This window comes from Diabrotica virgifera, chromosome 8, assembly GCF_917563875.1.
Source record: "Diabrotica virgifera virgifera chromosome 8, PGI_DIABVI_V3a".
NCBI classification, from domain to species: Eukaryota; Metazoa; Arthropoda; class Insecta; order Coleoptera; family Chrysomelidae; genus Diabrotica; species Diabrotica virgifera.
This window is the reverse complement of record NC_065450.1, coordinates 109,426,066-109,452,270: the sequence shown is the minus strand read 5'-3', so window position 1 is coordinate 109,452,270 and position 26,205 is coordinate 109,426,066. Positions and strand designations below refer to the sequence as shown.

The 26,205-nt window shown below is 32.1% G+C and overlaps 1 protein-coding gene across 8 annotated transcripts in view; it reads left to right on the top strand.

Annotated features, from left to right (window-relative positions):
• The window catches only part of LOC114344348 (sterol regulatory element-binding protein cleavage-activating protein), an 860,805-nt gene that overhangs the window by 362,467 nt on the left and 472,133 nt on the right, over positions 1-26,205 (top strand). For all 8 annotated transcript variants that reach the window (XM_050657867.1, XM_050657868.1, XM_050657873.1 and 5 more), the window contains one exon: positions 21,879-22,109. In XM_050657867.1, the coding sequence (XP_050513824.1) occupies positions 21,879-22,109 (231 nt within the window). The remainder of the gene's footprint in view (positions 1-21,878; positions 22,110-26,205) is intronic.

Below are 26,205 nucleotides of genomic sequence, written 5' to 3'. Positions count from 1 at the left end.
CTCTGATTTCATGCCCGTGCGTCATAAGGGGGCTTGCCCCCCTGATATATTTTTTTAATTTTTTGACAAACCGTTTTTTCTTAATTTTGTATGATGGAGAAGCAAAAGATACATACAATCCTAAATTTTCACTTTTTTATCTTCAACCGTTATTTTTTTAAATATTTCATTTAAATATTTTACATCTATATACATATATAAAAGAAAGTCGAGTTATGTTAGTTACACCATTTATAACTCGAGAACGGCTCAACAGATTTTTATGAAATTTTACACGTGTATTCTACAGGACTGGGAATAGGCATAACTCTGATTTCATGCCCGTGCGTCATAAGGGGGCTTGCCCCCCTGATATATTTTTTTAATTTTTTGACAAACCGTTTTTTCTTAATTTTGTATGATGGAGAAGCAAAAGATACATACAATCCTAAATTTTCACTTTTTTATCTTCAACCGTTATTTTTTTAAATATTTCATTTAAATATTTTACATCTATATACATATATAAAAGAAAGTCGAGTTATGTTAGTTACACCATTTATAACTCGAGAACGGCTCAACAGATTTTTATGAAATTTTACACGTGTATTCTACAGGACTGGGAATAGGCATAACTCTGATTTCATGCCCGTGCGTCATAAGGGGGCTTGCCCCCCTGATATATTTTTTTAATTTTTTGACAAACCGTTTTTTCTTAATTTTGTATGATGGAGAAGCAAAAGATACATACAATCCTAAATTTTCACTTTTTTATCTTCAACCGTTATTTTTTTAAATATTTCATTTAAATATTTTACATCTATATACATATATAAAAGAAAGTCGAGTTATGTTAGTTACACCATTTATAACTCGAGAACGGCTCAACAGATTTTTATGAAATTTTACACGTGTATTCTACAGGACTGGGAATAGGCATAACTCTGATTTCATGCCCGTGCGTCATAAGGGGGCTTGCCCCCCTGATATATTTTTTTAATTTTTTGACAAACCGTTTTTTCTTAATTTTGTATGATGGAGAAGCAAAAGATACATACAATCCTAAATTTTCACTTTTTTATCTTCAACCGTTATTTTTTTAAATATTTCATTTAAATATTTTACATCTATATACATATATAAAAGAAAGTCGAGTTATGTTAGTTACACCATTTATAACTCGAGAACGGCTCAACAGATTTTTATGAGATTTTACACGTGTATTCTACAGGACTGGGAATAGGCATAACTCTGATTTCATGCCCGTGCGTCATAAGGGGGCTTGCCCCCCTGATATATTTTTTTAATTTTTTGACAAACCGTTTTTTCTTAATTTTGTATGATGGAGAAGCAAAAGATACATACAATCCTAAATTTTCACTTTTTTATCTTCAACCGTTATTTTTTTAAATATTTCATTTAAATATTTTACATCTATATACATATATAAAAGAAAATCGAGTTATGTTAGTTACACCATTTATAACTCGAGAACGGCTCAACAGATTTTTATGAAATTTTACACGTGTATTCTACAGGACTGGGAATAGGCATAACTCTGATTTCATGCCCGTGCGTCATAAGGGGGCTTGCCCCCCTGATATATTTTTTTAATTTTTTGACAAACCGTTTTTTCTTAATTTTGTATGATGGAGAAGCAAAAGATACATACAATCCTAAATTTTCACTTTTTTATCTTCAACCGTTATTTTTTTAAATATTTCATTTAAATATTTTACATCTATATACATATATAAAAGAAAGTCGAGTTATGTTAGTTACACCATTTATAACTCGAGAACGGCTCAACAGATTTTTATGAGATTTTACACGTGTATTCTACAGGACTGGGAATAGGCATAACTCTGATTTCATGCCCGTGCGTCATAAGGGGGCTTGCCCCCCTGATATATTTTTTTAATTTTTTGACAAACCGTTTTTTCCTAATTTTGTATGATGGAGAAGCAAAAGATACATACAATCCTAAATTTTCACTTTTTTATCTTCAACCGTTATTTTTTTAAATATTTCATTTAAATATTTTACATCTATATACATATATAAAAGAAAGTCGAGTTATGTTAGTTACACCATTTATAACTCGAGAACGGCTCAACAGATTTTTATGAAATTTTACACGTGTATTCTACAGGACTGGGAATAGGCATAACTCTGATTTCATGCCCGTGCGTCATAAGGGGGCTTGCCCCCCTGATATATTTTTTTAATTTTTTGACAAACCGTTTTTTCTTAATTTTGTATGATGTAGAAGCAAAAGATACATACAATCCTAAATTTTCACTTTTTTATCTTCAACCGTTATTTTTTTAAATATTTCATTTAAATATTTTACATCTATATACATATATAAAAGAAAGTCGAGTTATGTTAGTTACACCATTTATAACTCGAGAACGGCTCAACAGATTTTTATGAAATTTTACACGTGTATTCTACAGGACTGGGAATAGGCATAACTCTGATTTCATGCCCGTGCGTCATAAGGGGGCTTGCCCCCCTGATATATTTTTTTAATTTTTTGACAAACCGTTTTTTCTTAATTTTGTATGATGGAGAAGCAAAAGATACATACAATCCTAAATTTTCACTTTTTTATCTTCAACCGTTATTTTTTTAAATATTTCATTTAAATATTTTACATCTATATACATATATAAAAGAAAGTCGAGTTATGTTAGTTACACCATTTATAACTCGAGAACGGCTCAACAGATTTTTATGAAATTTTACACGTGTATTCTACAGGACTGGGAATAGGCATAACTCTGATTTCATGCCCGTGCGTCATAAGGGGGCTTGCCCCCCTGATATATTTTTTTAATTTTTTGACAAACCGTTTTTTCTTAATTTTGTATGATGGAGAAGCAAAAGATACATACAATCCTAAATTTTCACTTTTTTATCTTCAACCGTTATTTTTTTAAATATTTCATTTAAATATTTTACATCTATATACATATATAAAAGAAAGTCGAGTTATGTTAGTTACACCATTTATAACTCGAGAACGGCTCAACAGATTTTTATGAAATTTTACACGTGTATTCTACAGGACTGGGAATAGGCATAACTCTGATTTCATGCCCGTGCGTCATAAGGGGGCTTGCCCCCCTGATATATTTTTTTAATTTTTTGACAAACCGTTTTTTCTTAATTTTGTATGATGGAGAAGCAAAAGATACATACAATCCTAAATTTTCACTTTTTTATCTTCAACCGTTATTTTTTTAAATATTTCATTTAAATATTTTACATCTATATACATATATAAAAGAAAGTCGAGTTATGTTAGTTACACCATTTATAACTCGAGAACGGCTCAACAGATTTTTATGAAATTTTACACGTGTATTCTACAGGACTGGGAATAGGCATAACTCTGATTTCATGCCCGTGCGTCATAAGGGGGCTTGCCCCCCTGATATATTTTTTTAATTTTTTGACAAACCGTTTTTTCTTAATTTTGTATGATGGAGAAGCAAAAGATACATACAATCCTAAATTTTCACTTTTTTATCTTCAACCGTTATTTTTTTAAATATTTCATTTAAATATTTTACATCTATATACATATATAAAAGAAAGTCGAGTTATGTTAGTTACACCATTTATAACTCGAGAACGGCTCAACAGATTTTTATGAAATTTTACACGTGTATTCTACAGGACTGGGAATAGGCATAACTCTGATTTCATGCCCGTGCGTCATAAGGGGGCTTGCCCCCCTGATATATTTTTTTAATTTTTTGACAAACCGTTTTTTCTTAATTTTGTATGATGGAGAAGCAAAAGATACATACAATCCTAAATTTTCACTTTTTTATCTTCAACCGTTATTTTTTTAAATATTTCATTTAAATATTTTACATCTATATACATATATAAAAGAAAGTCGAGTTATGTTAGTTACACCATTTATAACTCGAGAACGGCTCAACAGATTTTTATGAAATTTTACACGTGTATTCTACAGGACTGGGAATAGGCATAACTCTGATTTCATGCCCGTGCGTCATAAGGGGGCTTGCCCCCCTGATATATTTTTTTAATTTTTTGACAAACCGTTTTTTCTTAATTTTGTATGATGGAGAAGCAAAAGATACATACAATCCTAAATTTTCACTTTTTTATCTTCAACCGTTATTTTTTTAAATATTTCATTTAAATATTTTACATCTATATACATATATAAAAGAAAGTCGAGTTATGTTAGTTACACCATTTATAACTCGAGAACGGCTCAACAGATTTTTATGAAATTTTACACGTGTATTCTACAGGACTGGGAATAGGCATAACTCTGATTTCATGCCCGTGCGTCATAAGGGGGCTTGCCCCCCTGATATATTTTTTTAATTTTTTGACAAACCGTTTTTTCTTAATTTTGTATGATGGAGAAGCAAAAGATACATACAATCCTAAATTTTCACTTTTTTATCTTCAACCGTTATTTTTTTAAATATTTCATTTAAATATTTTACATCTATATACATATATAAAAGAAAGTCGAGTTATGTTAGTTACACCATTTATAACTCGAGAACGGCTCAACAGATTTTTATGAAATTTTACACGTGTATTCTACAGGACTGGGAATAGGCATAACTCTGATTTCATGCCCGTGCGTCATAAGGGGGCTTGCCCCCCTGATATATTTTTTTAATTTTTTGACAAACCGTTTTTTCTTAATTTTGTATGATGGAGAAGCAAAAGATACATACAATCCTAAATTTTCACTTTTTTATCTTCAACCGTTATTTTTTTAAATATTTCATTTAAATATTTTACATCTATATACATATATAAAAGAAAGTCGAGTTATGTTAGTTACACCATTTATAACTCGAGAACGGCTCAACAGATTTTTATGAAATTTTACACGTGTATTCTACAGGACTGGGAATAGGCATAACTCTGATTTCATGCCCGTGCGTCATAAGGGGGCTTGCCCCCCTGATATATTTTTTTAATTTTTTGACAAACCGTTTTTTCTTAATTTTGTATGATGGAGAAGCAAAAGATACATACAATCCTAAATTTTCACTTTTTTATCTTCAACCGTTATTTTTTAATAGCCATTTAAATATTTTACATCTTTGTTGCCATACTCCTCCGAAACGAATTGACCGATTTTTATGAAATTTGGCAGGTAGACTCCCTGCTGAATTCTGAACAAAACGCTGCTATTTTTTCTTCTCTAGCGCAGTCCGTTTCCGAAATAGCGAACTGTAAGCTGTAGAAAAATTCTGAGCGCAGAAGTAGAACGAACGGGAAATTTCATAAAAGAAAAGTGCAACAGATTAACTTTTGGACTCAAATTGGATAAAATATGAATTTTTTAATTTTACGCAATTTTCAAAAAATCTTGCTTTCGCCTGGGCAAACCATCCAGTTTATTAGATGAACTAATGAAAAATATCATGTACACTATTGCATGTATTAAATGATTGATAATATTTTTTGTTATTGTCATAATTAATTAACATTTAGAATTTTAAGCTTTAACTACCCGCGCATCAAAATATAACAACTACACGCGTGGCGTACTTTATACGCCACAAGAAAATACAAAAATACACTTAAAAACAGCGGATTTGTTTATTTTTTTTTGAAAAATTACACTTATTTGTTTGTTATAAACCTTACTCGGCGTCAGCGAATACTTGGAGTTCCTTCTCAGTAAGCAAATTGGGATATATAACTGGAATCTGATTCCATGATAAATAAAATTGCCAATAAAAATTTTTTTGAAATATGTATTTTTTACCTGAGAAAAGTATTGTTTATAAAGAAAAATATATTTTGTGCCATAATGACTAAAAAACATTTGAAATATGTACTTATATTACTAATTGTATTACTATAATTGTGGCGTATGTTATAGGTCTTAGGCCCACATATAAAATTAATATTTATGACCACACCGTTGAAACTTTTTGTACTTGTTATTTGGGTGGAGTCGGACAAATTTGGAGCTTAGCGCATCATGGCAGTGGGGCGTTTGTCTATCAAGCGGTCACGAAGTTGTCAATTTTATGCAAGAAAAAAATTTATAACCACATTGGTCATTTTATTTTAATCAATGGTTTTTATCATATAAACAGCGAAAACAATTTTGTCGGACAAAAATATTGGGGCATATGACGCGTCGGACACGCTAAATATGTCAAATTTATGAAAATAATAAATTTATTACCACATCGATAATTTTAATGGTATCTATCATAAAACCTTTTTATAATAATGTGGTAACCTTGTCGGACAATTTTCACGGGGCATATGCGCAGTCGGATGCGCCGAAGATGTCAATTTCCTGAAATTTTTTTATTTATTACCATTTTTCCGACAAAATTAGTAGGTTATAATTATATTCTTAATAAAAAAATAAAAGTGTCGGACAAAAATATTGGGGCAAATCGACAGTCGGACAAAAAATTTAATTTTTATTGGTAAACTATACTTTTAAACTATGCTGGGTTCTTGCATCCCTTATCTTTAAAACCATTTTTCCGACAAAAGTAGTAAGTTAAAAGTAATTATATTCTTAAACGAAAAATGTAATTGTCTGACAAAAATGTTGGGGCAAACGAACAGAAAACTTAATTCTTTTAGGCTATCGACTAGGAGGTATTATCAAAAAAATTTTAGAACAGTTTTTCTCGGTTATTTTTGAATCGATTTAGCTGAAAATAGGTACACACACTAAGTAATACATTTAAAAGGGTATAACGTAGAGCTGTACCCAAAATTTTCTTAAAAAATTTTCCGACAAGAGGGAAAATTTTAGAAAAATTGTGATCTGATAATTTGTGTACATACTCCTTGAACAACGACAAACATCGTTCTGTAGTTTTTTTCTCGAATTTAAAAAAAATCCGACACAAGTATCAGGTGTTAAGTAGTTATATTCTAAATCAAAAAATCTAAGTGTCCGACAAAAATATTGGGGCAAATCCAAAGTCGGACAAAAAATTTAATTTTTATTAATAAACTATACTTTGAAATTATGCTGGGTTCGTGCACCCCTTATCTTTAAAACCATTTTTCCGACAAAAGTAGTAAGTTACAAGTAATTATATTCTTAAACAAAAAATGTAATTGTCTGACAAAATATTGGGGCAAACGAACAGAAAACTTAATTCTTTTAGGTTATCGACGAGGAGGTATTGTTAAAAAAATTTTAAAACAGTTTTTCTCGGTTATTTTTGAATGAAAATTGGTACATACACTAAGTAAAATATTTAAAAGGGTATGACGTAGAGCTGTACCCAAAATTTTCCTAAAAAATTTTCCGACAGGAGGGAAAATTTTAGAAAAATTGTTATTTGATAATTTGTGTACATACTCCTTGAACAACGACAAACATCGTTCTGTAGTTTTTTTCTCGAATTAAAAAAAAAATTCCGACACAAGTATCAGGGTATAAGTAGTTATATTCTAAATCAAAAAATCTAAGTGTCCGACAAAAATATTGGGGCAAATCCAAAGTCGGACAAAAAATTGAATTTTTATTAATAAACTATACTTTGAAAAGTATGCTGGGTTCGTGCACCCCTTATCTTTACAACCATTTTTCCGATAAAAGTAGTAAGTTACAAGTAATTATATTCTTCTTGAACAAAAAATGTAATTGTCTGACAAAAATGTTGGGGCGAACGAACAGAAAACTTAATTATTTTAGGCTATCGACGAGGAGGTATAGTGAAATAATTTTTTAAAACAGTTTTTCTCGGTTACTTTTGAATCGATTTAGCTGAAAATTGGTACACACACTAAGTACAACACTTAAAAGGGCATGACGTAGAGTTGTACCCAAAATTTTCCAAAAAAAATTTCCGACAATAGGGAAAATTTATGAAAAATTGTTATCTGAAAATTTGTGCACATACTCTTCGAACAATGACAAACATCGTTCTGTAGTTTTCTTTTTCGAATTTAAAAAAAATTTCCAATAAGAGGGAAAATTTCGGAAAATTTTTCTAAAATTTTGGAAAGTTCTCTACGTTACGCCCTTATATTATAAGGAGTATTTCTACAAATTTTCAGTTTGATCTATGTAGAGCTAACCGAGAAATATTGTTTATATTCGCTTTGGCCTCCTTGTTGCTTATTATTTTTTATATCCCAGAGAACGGCTGTTCCCGTACATGCGACACTATATATAAAAGAAATTTTCGATTTTCTAAATGTGACTGAATTGCAAAAATTGGGCCAAATCCAATCTTAAAGTATAGGAAAAGACTCGCCCATCCATATGTCAACCATCCATTTTGGTATAAGGGTGTGGATTTTACGGCCCTTCCCATTTAGGGTCTGTTTTTCGTTCTCGTCCCCAAAGCTCCCAAAAATTTAGAAAATTTAAGTCCGACCTTTACGGCTTCTTATAGTACTGATCATTAACCATCATTTTCCAACGCATGCTTAATTTTGAAAATTGGTTATACCATTCAAAAGTTACCGATCTCAGAAATTTTATTCAATTTCTATTTAAAAGGGGAAAAATCTTTTGTATGTGTGTATGTAGAAAAGTTACACCGATCTGAATTTTTTTTCTATGTTTTAAGAGGGGGTCAGGGCCAATTCAGAACCGGTGTAGCTTGTGACTTTCGACCACCCTTAAGCCAGCTATAGGACTTGGTAGGTACAAAACGGCATATTTTTTGGGGGTATATACATATCTTAGGTTCAGGGAGAGACAGCGTTGAGTTAAGCTTTCAAATAGTGCCTAAGTGGTTTGAAAACTAAACTTTAAAAATTTTGGTTTCTCTACAATTACTCAAAATTTCAACCTACGAATTGCCCCAATAACTGAGGAGGACTCTAGACGCCTCTAACAGTATATACCTCATATCTGGGAAAATTCGAATTTTTAAGTTATAACCTTCATAAATGTGATCAAATCTATTTCCTATGGGAAAAACGGTTTTTCAAGCTCAATAGATCCTATAATACCTTTAGTTATCATACTTGACCTTGGATGCATCAGACACTACTTCTCAATACGTTTCAAACTCATATTTAGTTATCAAAATCGGTTATAATGATTAGAAGGTATCTAGTTTCAAATGTATAATCCATTTGACCATTATCGCCGAAATGGTTTATGTAGTTGTAGTGGTTGCGACACTAAATTTAATACAGCAATCCGAGTTCATTTAACGGCCATTCCAATAATTTCTTATTCTATTTCGAATAGAAAAAAAACTTTAGTGTACATTCGATGGACACTAGATCATTTGAGAGATAATGATAGAAAGGCGACCATTTATCTTAACGTGGAATCGAGAAACAATACGTTCAACTTCATACATTTAATTTATATACAGGGTGTTTGGTAAAGAACGGGCCATAGCTTAACCTCAGGTTCCTGAGGTTAAAACAGACCGATTTAAGCTAACTTACCTTAGTACAAAGTTTCTAATAACCGAGATATGGGGTGTCAAAACTTTTTTTTATTTATTATTAAATATTTCCTGAGAGGTATGAGATAACAACGTGAAATTTGGTATGTGGGGGTTTTTTGGGTCGAGAAAACTAAATTCCCTACCAAAAATTATGTATTGCCCAGAGTGCGCCACATACGCCTTTCAGCACTCATTTATTACGTTCAATTCTTTTTATCCCTCACTTTTTATCCCTCAAAGGTATACTTCTTTCATCTCCCTAAACTCAACCGTTTTCGAGATAAACGCATTTTAAATCTGCGGTACACCATCATTTTTAGCATAATATCATTGTAGCTACACCCGAAAAATTACTTAAAACCATAATAATTGTGCCAGTTCTCAAATTTATGTCATTGCATCTCAAATTCCATTTGAAGAAATTTGCGATACATTTTTGGATAATTTTATGGTTTTAAGTTATTTTTCGGGTGTAACTACAATGATATGCTAACAATGATGGTGTATCGCAGATTTAAAATGCGTTTATCTCGAAAACGGTTGAGTTTAGGTAGGTGAAAGAAGTATACCTTTTTTAAGTAAAACTAATAGGAGAATAAAAATTTTAATGTCAAAATTATACAGAGTGAGGGATAAAAAATTGAACGTAATAAATGAGTGCTGAAAGGCGTATGTGGCGCCCTCTGGGCAATACATAATTTTTGGTAGGGAATTTAGTTTTCTCGACCCAAAAAACCCCCACATACCAAATTTCATTTTGTTATCTCATACCTGTCAGGAAATATTTAATAATAAATAAAAAAAAAGTTTAACTTTGACACCCTGTATCTCGATTATTATAAACTTTGTACTAAGGTAAGTTAGCTTAAATCGGTCTATTTTAACCTCAGGAACCTGAGGTTAAGCTATGGCCCATTCTTTACCAAACACCCTGTATGTATAAAATTTACTTTTTTTTTTAAATTGTACCAAAACGCCCCATTATTTTTGTCCGACAAGTGATCCAATATGCATTACACATGTAAAAAAACAGTACAAAATAAAAATGACGTCTGTGGTAATAAATAAAATAATTCCAGGAAATTGACATCTTCGGCGCATCCGACTGCGCATATGCTCCGTGAAAATTGTCCGACAAGGTTACCACATTATTGTAAAAAGGTTTTATGATAGATACCGTTAAAATTATCGATGTGGTAATAAATTTATTATTTTCATAAATTTGACATATTTAGCGTGTCCGACGCGTCATATGCCCCAATATTTTTGTCCGAAAAAATTGTTTTCGCTGTTCATATGATAAAAACCATTGATTAAAATAAAATGACCAATGTGGTTATACATTTTTTTCTTGCATAAAATCGACAACTTCGTGACCGCTTGATAGACAAACGCCCCACTGCCATGATGCGCTAAGCTCCAAATTTGTCCGACTCCGCCCAAATAACAAGTACAAAAAGTTTCAACGGTGTGGTCATAAATAATAATTTTATATGTGGTCCTAAGACCTATTATCCACCACCGGAAACAACAAATAATAAACTGTAAATTACGATCTTCCTAGAACGCCGATTATAACGAAACTAAATTCAGTGTAAAGCACATTCCAGTGATAGGTTAGATAAATAAATAAAGACAAAAATTAAATTTTTAAATACTAGAATTCTTATATGTGGCGTACAAAAATACGCCATCGCGTGTAGTTAAAGGTTAAGGTATGAATTAAAATAATAAAATTTATTTTACTTTAAAAACTAACAGTTTTTCCATTCTCTTGGGCCAAAAATATTTAGCTACCTACTACATTCTCATATTTTGACGTTTATTTGTGTCAGTCGAAATGATTTGTCAATTTTGAGGTTAATGCCCCTTAATGCTAACAACCATATTGTCATCGAGAAATCTCAGTTGCCTCAATTATCTCAATATAATACAATGTATGTATTTATGTATTTATCTAAATCTATATATTGTATGTTCCCTATGTCCAGCTGAACGATTTATGTACTGTATACGTGGAATATCATATAATTTGTCATATTATGTATCTTTTTTATGTATTGTACCCTCGGAGATCGCTGGGAAAATTTACACTCAAAATAACAAAATCCAGTTTGGCAACACTGTGTGAATGTTGATAGTAACATATCCCTTTTAAGATAAACAGAACTGTAATTTAGTCCAGACAAATTAATATATTTTTTGCCAGAAAAAATGAGATTTTTCAACAAAATACTGTTTCAAATATGATGTGCAAAATAATTTTTAATTGGGTTCTGCTAATGAGTTTGCTTTTTTGTCATTAAAGTAGAACAAAATTTAAATTTCACTCATTAAATCGTTATCGTCCAGTTATCGTCTTAATTATTTTTACTTTTAATAACCGTCGACTAATTCTGAATGATTAATGAGTTGTTAAAACATTTTATCTGTAGCGGCTTCTGGAATGCCTTAAAACTATCGAATTCCATTCGACCATACCTACAAATTTTGCATTATTGTGAAAAAATATTTGGACATATAATTTTCTTTTTTATTCGAGCAAATTGAATTTCGATCAATTTTCATGTCTAGCAATTCATTTTCGAGCAGTTGATTTTGAGTAATTGATTTCTAGCAATTGCGTTCAAGAACTGATCTAGAATCACAATTATGACAGATTATCTAATTATGACACACTAAGGTGCAACGAAGTTCACCGGGTCAGCTAGTACTTATATAAAATATAGTTTTATCTCGGAATATCCAACTATTAATGAAAATATTTTTACGTTTCCTAAAAAAATTACACATTGTAACATGTATTGTTTTCGCAATGACTGATTCAATTACAGACAAAAATCGCAATGAATAAAATATCACTATATCGTAATTTAGCCCACGTGTAGACTCGTTCGGCTGATTTAAAACAGACTGAAATGATGGTAAATGTACGCGGGCTTTTGCATTTGCGTAGCTTAGTTCAGATTCCAGCAGACGACTGAAGTATTGGACTTGTATAATATAATAATTATTTGAAAATCTTTTGTTCGCCAACCGCCTAAAGCCGAAATACATGTATTGGCTATGATCCCTTTAAAGCTCGCTGGACCTGTATAACCAAATTTTAGTTTTTTCTGTACCAAATATTTTACCCTTTTTACTATTTCTGTAGTAGGGTACAAAATAACCGAGATGAAACGTTTAAAGCTTAAATATTGTTGCGAGAACCATGTAACCGGGGCCATTTAACATTATATTTTTAAAAAACTAAGCGGTTTAAAAGATTAAATTCAACGTGGTTTCATAGCACTTGGAATTAACTTTCAAATGGTTTTTGGGCGCACTTGATATCGTAAAAATTGACGGAGTTATAAAAAAAACAATAACATTTTTTGGAAAATTTTTTAAAAGATGAACTAAGTACTTTAACAAATGTTTAATAAGTTTAATGTTATAAAATGCATCATTTTCCCGTTATTTAAGCTAGAATACTTAGATTTGGGCACTCGCCGAAAACAGTATACAGTGAATTACCTATAACTCACTTTTAGTTAACACTAAAGGGTTTTTGTAAGGAGTTTATTTCATTTTTTATTATCTTCAGTTTTGGTAATAATACCTTTTTTGTAAAAACTTATAGTTTTTGAGTTATTTATGAAAAATCGTTTAAAACATGCATTTTTCTCACGAAAAATTAAAATCTTTGATCTTTAATAACTCAAAAAGTTGTGATTTATTTTAATAACTTGATATGACAAAATTTGCTTAGAATTTGACCCTCTATCGAATTATGGGGTTATTTTTAATAAGTCACCCCCCCCCCCAGGGTAAAAGGCACCATGTCACCTTTGTTCCTTGAGATATCCTCTAACCACTCACCAATTTTCATGAAAATCGATGGAGGTTTAACGAAATCGGAGGTAATAGCTCATATCCACCCTCAGTGACTGCACCTTCATGAGACTATAATAGTTGGGTTTTAAGTTTCTCATTTCAGTATTTTATAAATGCTAGAATAGTCCACAACAATCAATTTTAGAGAAAAATTGCAAGAGACCTTTTTTGCCCCTAATAACCCAAAGAATCTAAAAAAAATTGCGCGAAGTGAAAAATTTTTCCGACCACGATACCGCCTGGCACACTGGATTTGTTATAAGAACCTCTTTTTGAGAAGTTTGTGCAAAAAAAACGAATCAGAATAATTTACCTAACGGGGCGAGCATACAGCCTGGACTAAATGTAATCTTACGAGAATTACCGGTTTAAATACATTTTTTAGTCACCAATAATTATTATCAATGGGTTTTGAAACAATATAAAAAGTTTAGGTATTGTATAATGAAAAACAGAGAGGGGCAACTTTTTTTCGTCAGTAGACCGAATTAAATTCTCTTATCATGATGTGGGTAGGTTAATACATTTTATTATAATCTATAAGAAGCCTAAAAATTAAAATTTTATTTGCCTTTATAAAAAAGCGAATATAGAAACCTTACTGAAACATTGTGAAAGTTTGAAATTCGTCGTGGACTGCCATAAAAAGTAGGCATATTGAATAGGGACTAGTCTTACACTGCAACTGAAACGGCCTACACATGTCCCGACCTGATACAAACGACAAAACTCCCCGACCATTCTTGTCTGGGTCAGTTCTACACTCGTCCCGACAAAACTACCCGACAAGACGTTAGTAGCCAACAGTGTACGTAGGTAGAGTGTTGCTAAGCCCAAAAACAGCGCCATTTATTGCCCAAGCCGCGCGACTGAATGACGCCACAAAAATATAAAATTTACATAATTGTCAATTGTAAAAATAAGATTGAGGTTATATACATAACATTGCAAAAATTATTCAAATTTATGTTTTAATTATTTTCATACTATTTTTTTATCTTTTATAAAATGTATATTTAAAATCTCTCAAAAGGGCTACATCAAAATCACATAACTAGCTTTCAACTGGTTTACCAGTCATCATCAGTGCTTACGTGCAATGTACATGCTAACCACCAAGATATTATTTAACAAAAATATGTGGGTCAAAGCCCAGTAAAAGTAGTCCGTCAAGGAAACATTGGTTTAAAATGCTACATTAAGCGTGGATGTTTAAAATATTTTGCTAATCTGCCCCAGGTAACATCTGAGTTGTGGATTTGACTTGTTCACATGGTGAAAGTATGAACAGCAGTTCACTTGCTGCGTGGCCGACAAAGGGGTGGGGGTAGGGGTGAATATAAAAAATATAAGGTTTTTTGCGACGTTCGTGATTTAGATAGTGCACCAAAATTTTGGGAATAAGTAGACCATGACATAGCTAAGTAAAATCCCTAGAGCCGGAAACCAGAGTAGGGGACGAGGGTAGTTATAAGGGGTCAAAGTCGCGGTTTTTATTATTTTTTTCGTGACGCTCATGATCGAGATAGTGCACCAAAATTTGGGAAAGTAGGTCATGACGTAACTAAGTAAAAGCTCCAGGGGTAGAACGCTGCGTGGCCGACAAAGGGGTAGGGCAGGGGTGAATATAAAAAATATAAGGGGTTTTTGCGACCTTCGTGATTGAGATACTGCACCAAAATTTGGGAATAAGTAGACCATACCCTATGTGTATACCCTATGTGTAATGGTCTGACTTTTGTTTTTGTTTCTTTTATTATTTCGTCCATAAAAGTAATAAATAGTAACGGACTCAAGCTTCCCCCTTGTCTTACACCTTCAGTTGTTCTGAACTGGTCAGATATCATATTTTTACTTATCACACGGTCTCTAGTGTCTCTGTATATTGATTTAGTTACCCGTATAAGTTTCTGTGGTATGTTTATGTTCTTCAGACTTTTCCATACTTTTGATCTAGGTACTTTATCGAATGCTTTTTCCATATCAAGGAAACTGAGGTACGTTTTTTTCTTCCTAGATAATCTTTTATTTATTATATTGTTTAACGTAAAAATGTGATCTTGTGTACATCTACCAGGTCTAAAACCACTTTGCGATTCTTCTAAAGTTGGTTCTATTATTTTTCTCAGTCTACTCTCTACTATTAGCTCATAAATTTTCATCACTGTACTTAACAGAGTTATTCCTCTATAGTTGTTGCAATTCTTGTTGTCACCCTTTTTATGTATAGGTACAATCAGACCAATCTCCCAGTCTGTAGGTATTTGTTCGTCTCTCCAAATCATTTGAAATAGTTCTAATAAGCATTTAAAAAAAGGTTTATTTTTGTTTTTTAAAAAAACTTGTAATATTAAAAGTAAGTGAATTACGCTCAAAATATTGTTGGTCCCTTTTATTTTTTTGTAAAAAAAATCGCGAAAATCACCCCCTAATTAGCATCACATATACATTTTAACATTACCACTTCACAAGTTAATTTGTCTATGTATTATTTATATGATCTGTAAGTTTCATCGGTTCAAAGTATTTCGTTTTGAAAAAGCTGTAGTTAAAATGGCTTCAACGAGTAACTAATCACGAGTGTAGGCAAATTTTGAACAGCAATAGCATAACCAATTTTTGTCTAAGAAGAAAACAAAAAATCAAAAATATTCAGAAAAGCAAAAGGTACATTTTATTACTCTTTGAGATTTTTGGTATTCCTAATTGTTTTTAAGTTAATTCCACAAACAATTACGATTTTTTTCAAAATAAAATAAAATGTTTTATTTTAAACCCAATTTTTTCAAAACTGAGCACTTTGAACCATTGAAACTTATAGATAATATAAACAATACATAATTAAAGTAACTTGTAAAGCGGTAACGATTAATTTTATTTGAGAAGCTAATTAAGGGGTGATTTTCGCCATTTTTTTACCAAAAAATAAAAGGGACCAACAATATTTTAGGCGTAACTCACTTACTTTTAATGTTAGAAGTTTTTTTAAAAAAACAAAAATGATTTTTCCCCGAAAAGTGCTCCGTTTTTTGGTTATTTCACATTGAAATATTCGATTTGAAATTTGACGAAGAAGAACCCACATTTCATTAGCTGCAACTCTGCTTCTACTGGGTCTGCAGACCTCACGCATACACCATTTTTTTCAATTTTTTATAAGCTATATTTTTACTAAGAATATTTTTTTCGCTAAAATACTTATTTTTGGAGTTATCTCCGAAAAATCGTCCAAAAAAATTTTTTTTCTTTTGGTTAAAAATGAACAAATTCACTCGCAAATAACTCGAAAACTATTGACTTGGTAAAAAAAACTCTATAGAACAAAAGTTACTTAGAATTAGTCATTTTATCCAATTCCGGACTTATTTTGAACGTATATTTTTTCACCTCCGAGAAAAAATTTTTCACCCCGTATTTTCCAATTTTTGTAAAATGGAGGGGATGTAGAATTGTAAACTTTTTCTTATATTATAATAATAGACAATTTCAACTACCTATTCCCAAATTTTCATCCTTCCTTTATTTTTTTGGAGGTTTTCGTAAAAGTTTGCGTTCCCTGATCGGGCTATTAATGAATACGAGTACGGAAAGAACGAAGTAAACAACGTAGTACCAATATGGTAAATGGTATACATAATAGCTATTTGTATAACAAGGGAGGAAAGTGTAACTTTTCCTCCCGAGAATGAAGTTTACTGCCCGACGCGTAGCGGAGGGCAGTAATCCTTCAAGGGAGGAAAAGGCACTTTACTCCCATGTTATACATATGGGTTTTCCACCTTCCTCAAATAACAAGTCATTTTTTCATTTTTACGTAACTAACCAACAAAATTTATTAGAACTAAAACAACAAGTAGGTACAATATAACTGTCAACTGTCAAATTATTAATGTAAACATTGTTAAATCAAAATAACAATTTACTGTTTTTTATCATTCTGCAAAATACAGGATGTTTTATAAATAAACGTTAAAATGTATAGATACTTCGTAATAGAAAATAGATATTATACAGGGCGTCAATAAGTTATATTTCATGAATGAAATACCATGACGTCACTTTTAGTTTTCCTCCCTAGGGAGGAAAAATATTTTCCTCCCTAGGGAGGAAAAGTACAACTTTGCTCCCTACAATCAGGTCCGGAAAAGTATACTTTCGGTAGAGGTAGGTGGAAATAGCTATTTGTATAACAAGGGAGGAAAGTGCTACTTTTCCTCCCGAGAATGAAGTTTACTGCCCGACGCGTAGCGGAGGGCAGTAATCATTCAAGGGAGGAAAAGGCACTTTACTCCCATGTTATACATATGGTTTTTCCACCTTCCTCAAATAACAAGTCATTTTTTTATTTTTACTTAATATATTTATGTAACTAACCAACAAAATTTATTAGAACTAAAACCAACAAGTAGGTACATTATAACTGTCAACTGTCAAATATAAGTCAAATTACTAATGTAAACATTGTTTAATCAGAATAACAATTTAATGTTTTTTACCATTCGGCAAAATACAGAGTGTTTTTAAATAATCGTTAAAATCTATAGATACTTACGTAATAGAAAATAGATATTGTACAGGGCGTCAATAAGTTATATTTCATGAATGAAATACCATGACGTCACTTTTATTTTTCCTCCCTAGGGAGGAAAAATATTTTCCTCCCTAGGGAGGAAAAGTACAACTTTGCTCCCTACAATCAGGTCCGGAAAAGTATACTTTCGGTAGAGGTAGGTGGAAAAAGTATTATTTTCCTTACATTTTTTTTAAACATGGTGTTTAAGCCGAATTTTTAAATTTCTAACGTCATAATTGGGAGTACAAAAAATGCAACATGTTAAAATATACAGCACCAGGTAGTGAATTATGTACTGTATATTATAGACCTTAGCATAGTTAACACGTTAAAAATGTAATTTTCATTAAAATCAATTGTCCAATTGTGGTTTAATCCCATACAAACATAATACATATTTAAGTCTTGTCTTACTTCTAATGATCGTACCTCTTCATTAAAGCTGCTCTCACTTTATTAGTGTGTTTGATTGGAGAGAAATCCTTCATGATATCATGATAGTCTGAATTTACCCAGCACAATCAGAAAATAAACTGCTCGTCAAAAGTTAGGGATAGAGAAAATTATGTTCAATTTTCATAGTTGATTTTTTCGTGAATAGATAAACGGATTTCGCTAATTTTGTTTGAAAAGAAATGTTTTTCTTATGTTATGTTTGTGACACCCTGTAGGGAGGACGAGGTACAAATGTTAGTATACATCGAAATTATATTGTAGTCTTATGTTTTGTGAACATTTTGTTTTTTTGAATGTTCCTGATATCTTTAGAAACAAAAAATATAGACGGTTTTGTAATTTAACATGCGTTTTAACCGAAACAAAAGTTTGAGACACCTTGTAGGGAGGAAAAGGCTCAAAGACTAGTATACAGTATACCTCGATGTTATGTTGTAGGCTCATATGTTGTGAATATTTTGTTTTTTAATTTTTCTGATATCTTTAATAACAAAGAAGCTAGACAGTATTACTCTTTAATATGTGTTTTAACTGACGACATGCGTCACACATGTTAAACATAGAAACACATATTAAAGAGTAATACCGTCTAGTTTCTTTGTTATTAAAGTTATCAGAGAAATTAAAAAAATAAAATTTTCAGAAAATATGAGAGATTACAACATAATATCGAGGTATACTCACCTTTGTGTCTTTTCCTCCCGACAAGGTGTCTCAAACTTTTGTTTCGGTTAAAACACATGTTAAATTACAAAACCGTTTATTTTTTTTTGTTTCTAAAGATATCAGGGACATTCAAACAACAACATGTTCACAAAACATAAGACTACAATACGATTCTCATCATTTGTACCTCGTTCTCCCTACAGGGTGTCTCAAATTTAACATAAGAAAAACGTTTCTTTTGTTCCAGCCGGTATAAGTACAAAAAATAAGTTTGAGTAAACCTTTGCACAACTATGTAAATACTAAAGAAAAATCTAAAATAATAAAAAAATTGCGGAATCCGTCTGTTCGCGAAAAAATCAACTATGAAAATCAGCATAATTTTCTATATCCCTAACTTTTGACGAGCAGTTTAAAATATATTCATTTCATAAAATATAACTTCGTGTATTACCCTACACGGCCAGACGAGCGACAATTACAGCGCTTTAAGAGCAGTAAAATGAAGCTTGAAAAATGGGTTCTACAGTGAGCATAGCGGATGGCCAAACAGCGCTCTAAAAATATACTCACTCTAGTACCCATTTTCGAGCCTCATTTTACTTCTCTTACAGCACTGTAATTGTCGTTCGTCTGGCCGTAGGGTTAGGTAAATTTGTAACACATTGTCACTAAAAAATGTTGGGATGATTCTTACCCTGGCTTAGGGGCCTTAAGTAAAATAATCGAAAATATGTAGCGGAAAAATGTGTCCTCCTTTAATTAAAAATTGACCTTAATAGAAATAAATGAACGATTTGTTCAACAAAAATGCAGGAAGATGAACAACAAATTAGGATGGCGATCTTACTACCATTTAAAGCGTAAGAAGCAATGTAATAAATTATAATTCGAAGCCCCACCCACTGACGTGGTAAATAAAGAACACAAGCATTAACAAATATGTAATGTAATGACTAACTTTGTTACTATAACTAAATTAAGATCTGATTAAAGTTTTAGCGTAAAGTTCTTATATTTAAACCGCCGATTTAATTTTTAATTTACACTAATCCGCGACACATCACACAAGAGCACTGTTACAGTTTAAATGTCACTAATTTTCACATGAACCAAGGATGTTTTCTTTCGTATTAATAAACTTGATAATAAGCGTTTGCGAAATTTGTAGCCGTTACACTATAAACTAGACACACAAATAACTATACAAAATACGCGAGAGTTGAAACTCTAAACAAGAAGCGTCCAGCTACGATGACTTACAATTCGACACTGACTACTTAAAATTAAAATTATAAGTGCAATGCCTAGCCAAGCCCAAGGGGTTAGCGGGGACAACGCCGAAATTTCTGTAAGTAGGTAAAACCATACTTTTTGACTGTTTGCTACCGGGATATCCGGTACAAGTTTTCGATGGTTAAAATCATCTTTTGAATGCAGTATATACGGGCTTCTGTATTGTTGCTTATAAACAACAATACAGAGGGACTGATCTGCGTGCTCAAAAACTTAAACGAGAATCTGAGAAAATCGGTTAAAAGATGAATTTAAATAAAACAAAAGTGATGGCAAATCAAAATGTCACAATTGACTTAGATGGAAGTGAAATCGAAAGTGTCGAAGAGTATATATACCTAGGTCACACGATCAAACTAGGCAAACAGAATCAAACGGCAGAGATAACTAGAAGAATCCGAATGACTTGGGCAGCTGTAGGAAGACTCAGTGATGTGTTAAAAAACAAAAAGATACCAATAAATCGAAAGAAAATGGTATTCAAGAGTTGTATTCTACCAGTTATGACTTATGGAATGGAGACCATGACACTTACAGCTAATAGATTGTGAACGACAGAGAGGACGATCGAACGAGCTATGTTAGGAGTATCTCTAAGGGAACATGTACGAAATGAGAAAGTGCGAAGAAGGACGAAGGTGGAAGATGTAATTGGGAGAATTGCGTAAATGAAATGGAACTGGGTAGGACACGTGGCACGGCAAAACAACGACAGGTGGACGAGAAACATTGTACATTAGAGACCACGCGAACACAGTCGTAGCACATAATAAATAACCACACAGAAACGAATCTGACTGTTGTTTCCATTGATTTTGTTGGGACCGAAATATTTGACCTTGTGCCCCAGTTACAGAATAGAACTTGATGTTCTAAGGAATAGACCATTCCAAATTAGGTAATATTTTTGACAAGTAGTTATTAATTAAATATGAAATATAAAATTTAACTATAAAATATAAATAAAATATAAAATAAAACATATAGGTATAAATATAAAATTTAACTATAAACATCTGTCACGTCAGTCGCAAAAGTGAGGTTGCACCAGTTACGTGACGCATGAGCATGAAAATTATGTTACCGTTTTCGGCAGGAGTTTCGCTTCTGTATGGTTATTTATTCTGTGGTCGTAGTAGAGGAAGGCCACAAAAACGATGACCAGACGACATCAAAGCCAAAGTAAGAAGAAACTGGCATCAAATAGCACAAAACAGAGAAAAGTGGAGTGCTTATGGGGAGGCCTTTGTCCAGGAGTGGATGCAAACAGGCTGAAGAAGATACACGGGCTTTCTTGGAAATTTGCTGGGAAAAGTTACTCGGTAGGTTCTATGAAAGTAGTTATTTTGCTGCCAGTGGCGTACCAATACTGTTGCGGTTTTTTTTTAAATGTTGTAGTTCCTGATACTGGCTCTGTTTCGTTTACGTCTGGCCACCCTCTATATTATATGGGTTCATTTTCAATCCTGAAAAACTATCGATAATTTAAATAAATATAAGCTGAATGGAGATAACAAAGTTAGGACATTGGCAAGTTCCAAAAAGTATTTGCCTTATTTCAATAGTTCTTTTAAATATCACCTGTTTATAATTTCTTTTTATTTCAGGCTACCCCTGGTAAATGTTTCATTCCCTGGGAAAGCTCCCCAAGTATGGACCGCGGACTTCAACAACACAGAAGAAGTTCAACAGCCCTTTTGTTACGTTCAACAGATAGTGCTGAGGGTTGCAGTATTGCCGTGGAAAGCTGACCTTACGTTAGGGGATGCTTTTCGGGCACCCATTTACGAGGCTTTTAAATTATTAGATGTTGTTAGGAATTATCAAGACCAAAAAAGGTAGATATAAGTAATATACAGGGTGAGTGGGGAGGAACGCGCCAAACTTTAAGGCTGTATAATATACGTAAAAGTAATAAAAAATAACTCATATGTTGTTATTCGATTTTCATTTGTTTCCGAGATATGGGGTGTTAAAATTTTTCTTACAAACTGACGATTTATGTATTGCTCTAAAACCGGTTGAGGTGTGCAAATTAAATTTGGTGGATTTTAAGACATAGTTATTGCACATATTTTGACACACAATTAAGAATTTTATATTCACCATTGGCGCGCATACGGATAAGGGACTGAAATTTTTTAAAGAAAAAAAATAGTACGCCACTGATATATTTCAAATTCAAAATTATTTTTGAATTCCCTGTTCAATTTCTGACAAACCATATATCTTCATACGACGCTTCGTTTTCATACAAAAAATAAAATATCTGAACGCTTACAAAGTATTCGAAATAAGTTTTTACATATTCATATTAGAAACTTCGTCGAAAACTTTGTAAGCGTTATGTTTTATTTTTTGCATGAAAACTAAACGTCGGATGAACAAAAGGGAAGATAGATTTTTTGTCACAAATTGAACGAGGAATTCAAGAAAGATTTTTAATTTAAAATATTTCAGTGGCGTACCATTTTTATCTTTAAACAATTTCAGACTATTACACGTACGCGCGCCAATGGTGAATATAAAATTCTTAATTGTGTGTCAAAACATGCGCAATAACTACGTCTTAAAACCCACCAAATTTCATTTGCACACCTCAATCGGTTTTAGAGAAATAATTAAATCGTCAGTTTGTAATAAAAATTTTAACACCCCGTATCTCGGAAACAAATGTAAATCGAATAACAACATATTGTCCTATTAGAGGTAAAACTCAATAAGTGCACTTTTTTGAGATTTTGACATTTCCATCGATTTGAACTCAATACGGTACTGCCCAGCCCTGGAGAAGTCACCTGAGGCTCTAACTCTTCTAATTGCTGAGATAATTTATGGTACAATTCACTAAGTGCATTATTGTGAATTTCGGTTTCAGGGTAAAATTCATTAAAACTTATTATTACACTTAGTGAATTTTTCCTTACAATCTGGAATTCATTCTTTTGAATTTTGGTTTCAAAGTAAAACTCATTAAAACTTATTATTGAACTTTGTGAATTTTTCCTTACAATCTGGTGTGCCGGATCGGTACTTAGTGATCTTTCAAGCAATAAATAATTAGTAACAATAAAAATGGATGTTGATATTTCAACAATAATTTACTTCTGTTTTTGATACCTAGAGGGAACTCTTTTGTAGAAACTCATTTAATTGTTTATTAACATTTTATTCATTATCATTCATTACCATTACCAGATTCTCAGCTTTAGTTCCGTTAGAGGTTAGCTACTCTGTTTTAGGTTTAACATTTTGTAATATAATGCATTTTTTGTTACTTATTTCTTTAATTTTAAATCATAACTTCAGTCATGATAGTTTATGGAGACAAATTCATTAACTTCTCAATATCCAACAATTGTGTTCATGAAAAAACTCATCAAGTACAAAAATTGATCTAATATTGATTATATCATAGTTCCTGTGACGAAACATGGCTTAAAATATTTGTTTTTATTTATTCTTTAAAATTGCCTTAAAATAATTCCAATATTTAAGTCAGGTGAATTTAAAAAAACAATTTGTACCTTTAAATCGATTTTTCTCCACTTTCTGAAAAGTGTAGTTAGTGAGTTTTACGTCTAATAGGACGATATGAGTTATTTTTGATTATTTTTACGTATATTATACAGTATTAACCCTCTAACAGACAAGGCCTTAAGACGGTCTTTGCATTTTAGCTTATAAAAATACCGAATGATTTTTGCTGCCACAGTAATGACATGCATCTTTAAAAAACCTTACTTGACGTTATTCGATACAACTAAACACATTCTGGCATCGCGATTACGTTATTATCGTTTACTCGTATTACTCGCTTAAAGCGGGCTCCACACTCTCGGCGAAGTTACTTCACCAAAGTTGACCGAAGTCCGAAGTATCTCTCTACACACTCGTTCTACTTCGCGAGGAAGTGCCATACCGACAAAGAGCGGTGCGATACCGGCAAAGATCCCTTTGACTCGGACGCGCCAGACCGACAGAAAATGGAAGTAGAACGAAATGAGGCAAAGTTGTACAAGGTGGCCGTCTACACTCTCGTACTTGTTGAACCTCGATCGACTTAGGCGAGAGTGTGGAGCTCACATTAGTCAAGTGCTATTCTTTTTCTCATGATCATCTTTCAGTGCGTCACAGTTTTTCAATTTCTTTCTAACGCATTAAATTGTATGTGACAGAAAAAAAGGCACGTCGGTGATTATATTTCGTCGGTGACATTTTTATAACATTTATTCTAGTTATTCTAGTTGTCGATAGATGGCGCCATAATAAAATTTTTTTTTTTTAATTAGATAATATTACAAATATAATCTGTATAATTTATAAGACTATACAAATCAAAGAAAATACCATTTTAAATTAAAAATAAAATGTGACAACTGTCAGATTTAACTAAAATGTCATGTTAGAATAAATGTCATAAATGTGTATTATCACGGACTTACCCTTTTTCCTATCATTTGTTACGCATTGAAAAATGATCATGAAAAGGACAATAACATCCCATAAAGTGCCAGTGAAAATTATTTCTTCATAAACAAATCGTCAAAAAACACGTTTAGATCACCCGTGTTGAGCTGCCCCCCCCCCCCACTTGCAAAAATCAAAAAACAAATAGCCTTGATTTATGAGCTATTTATCAGCTTTCATATTCCGCAAACTAAAAATTTTGAGCTCGTTCCACTGAGCAGGAAGTTAATACTTTAGTGGGGGGGCTGTGTCACCCCCCCCCACTACTTAAAAATAGGAATATTGAATCGGTTTTTGCGGAAGAATTACGAGCTATTTATGAGCTCTTGAAATTATATAGTTTCGATTTTTGAGCTCATCCCCTTCACCCCCAAACAACCCTTTAATTGATTTAACTTAAGACAAAAATGCTGGGAAAAGTTAAAATATATCATATTGCGGATATAATTCCTATAGCTTATATACTCTAAGAATAAACTATTAAATCACGTGCATTTCGATTATTGAGTTACAACCCCTTCGCAAGAAAACCACCCTATCTTCCCGGCTTAAGAGGAAGTTGTACTTAAAATGTATTAAATTAATTATTTGGCGACTACATATCATTTAATAATTTATAAGCTCCCAAATTACGCTCATTTAGATCAGTAACTTGCAATTTATTTTGTATAGTGCAGTCACTGAAGGTAAAAATCAACGATTACCTTCAATTTCGGTGAACCTTCATCGATTTTCACGAAAATTGGTCAGTGGTTAGAGGATACCTCAAGAAACAAAGGTGACATGGTACCACTATGGTGGCTACTGGCTTCTGAGCCACCTTAGATAATGAGGGGTTGGTTACCCCCGACCATAAGGGTTGATGTAGTAAATAACTCTCACAGTTAATACATTTATTTATACGTGGAGTATTTAACGGTAAGTAGCTGGTGGTATATTATTTGCTTAATGTGATGTTACTCGCTGGAATCTCAACTACTAATTGATTTATCTGTTCCCCGTGAAAGTATAAATAAAGGTCGATTGTTTTGTTTTATGTTTTGGTAAGCAAAAGTGAGAGTGATTCAAAACTGCTGACTGCTAACAAACATACATTGATTATTATTGCAACTTGACCTTGTATCAAATACTAGCATGTATCGATGTGGTAATCTAGGTTAATCGTATTTATTAAAAACAAACATATTTGTTTTTACCACGGGCATTTAATTATTAAAGAGTTTGTCTTAAAAAGATGTTTACTGAGATGCTGTGTATCTCAACACACCACCTTGCGCCTTTACCTTGAGGGTGGATACCGCCCAGAAGGGTGAAAATTATTTTATAAAAAATAACTGCAAAAATCTATAAAAGAACAAATTATAAGCAAAATTTTTATATAAAGTTATTAAATTAAGTCAATACTTTTTAAGTTATTAAACATCAAAAATTTTAATTATTCATGAAAAAAATGTATGTTTTGAA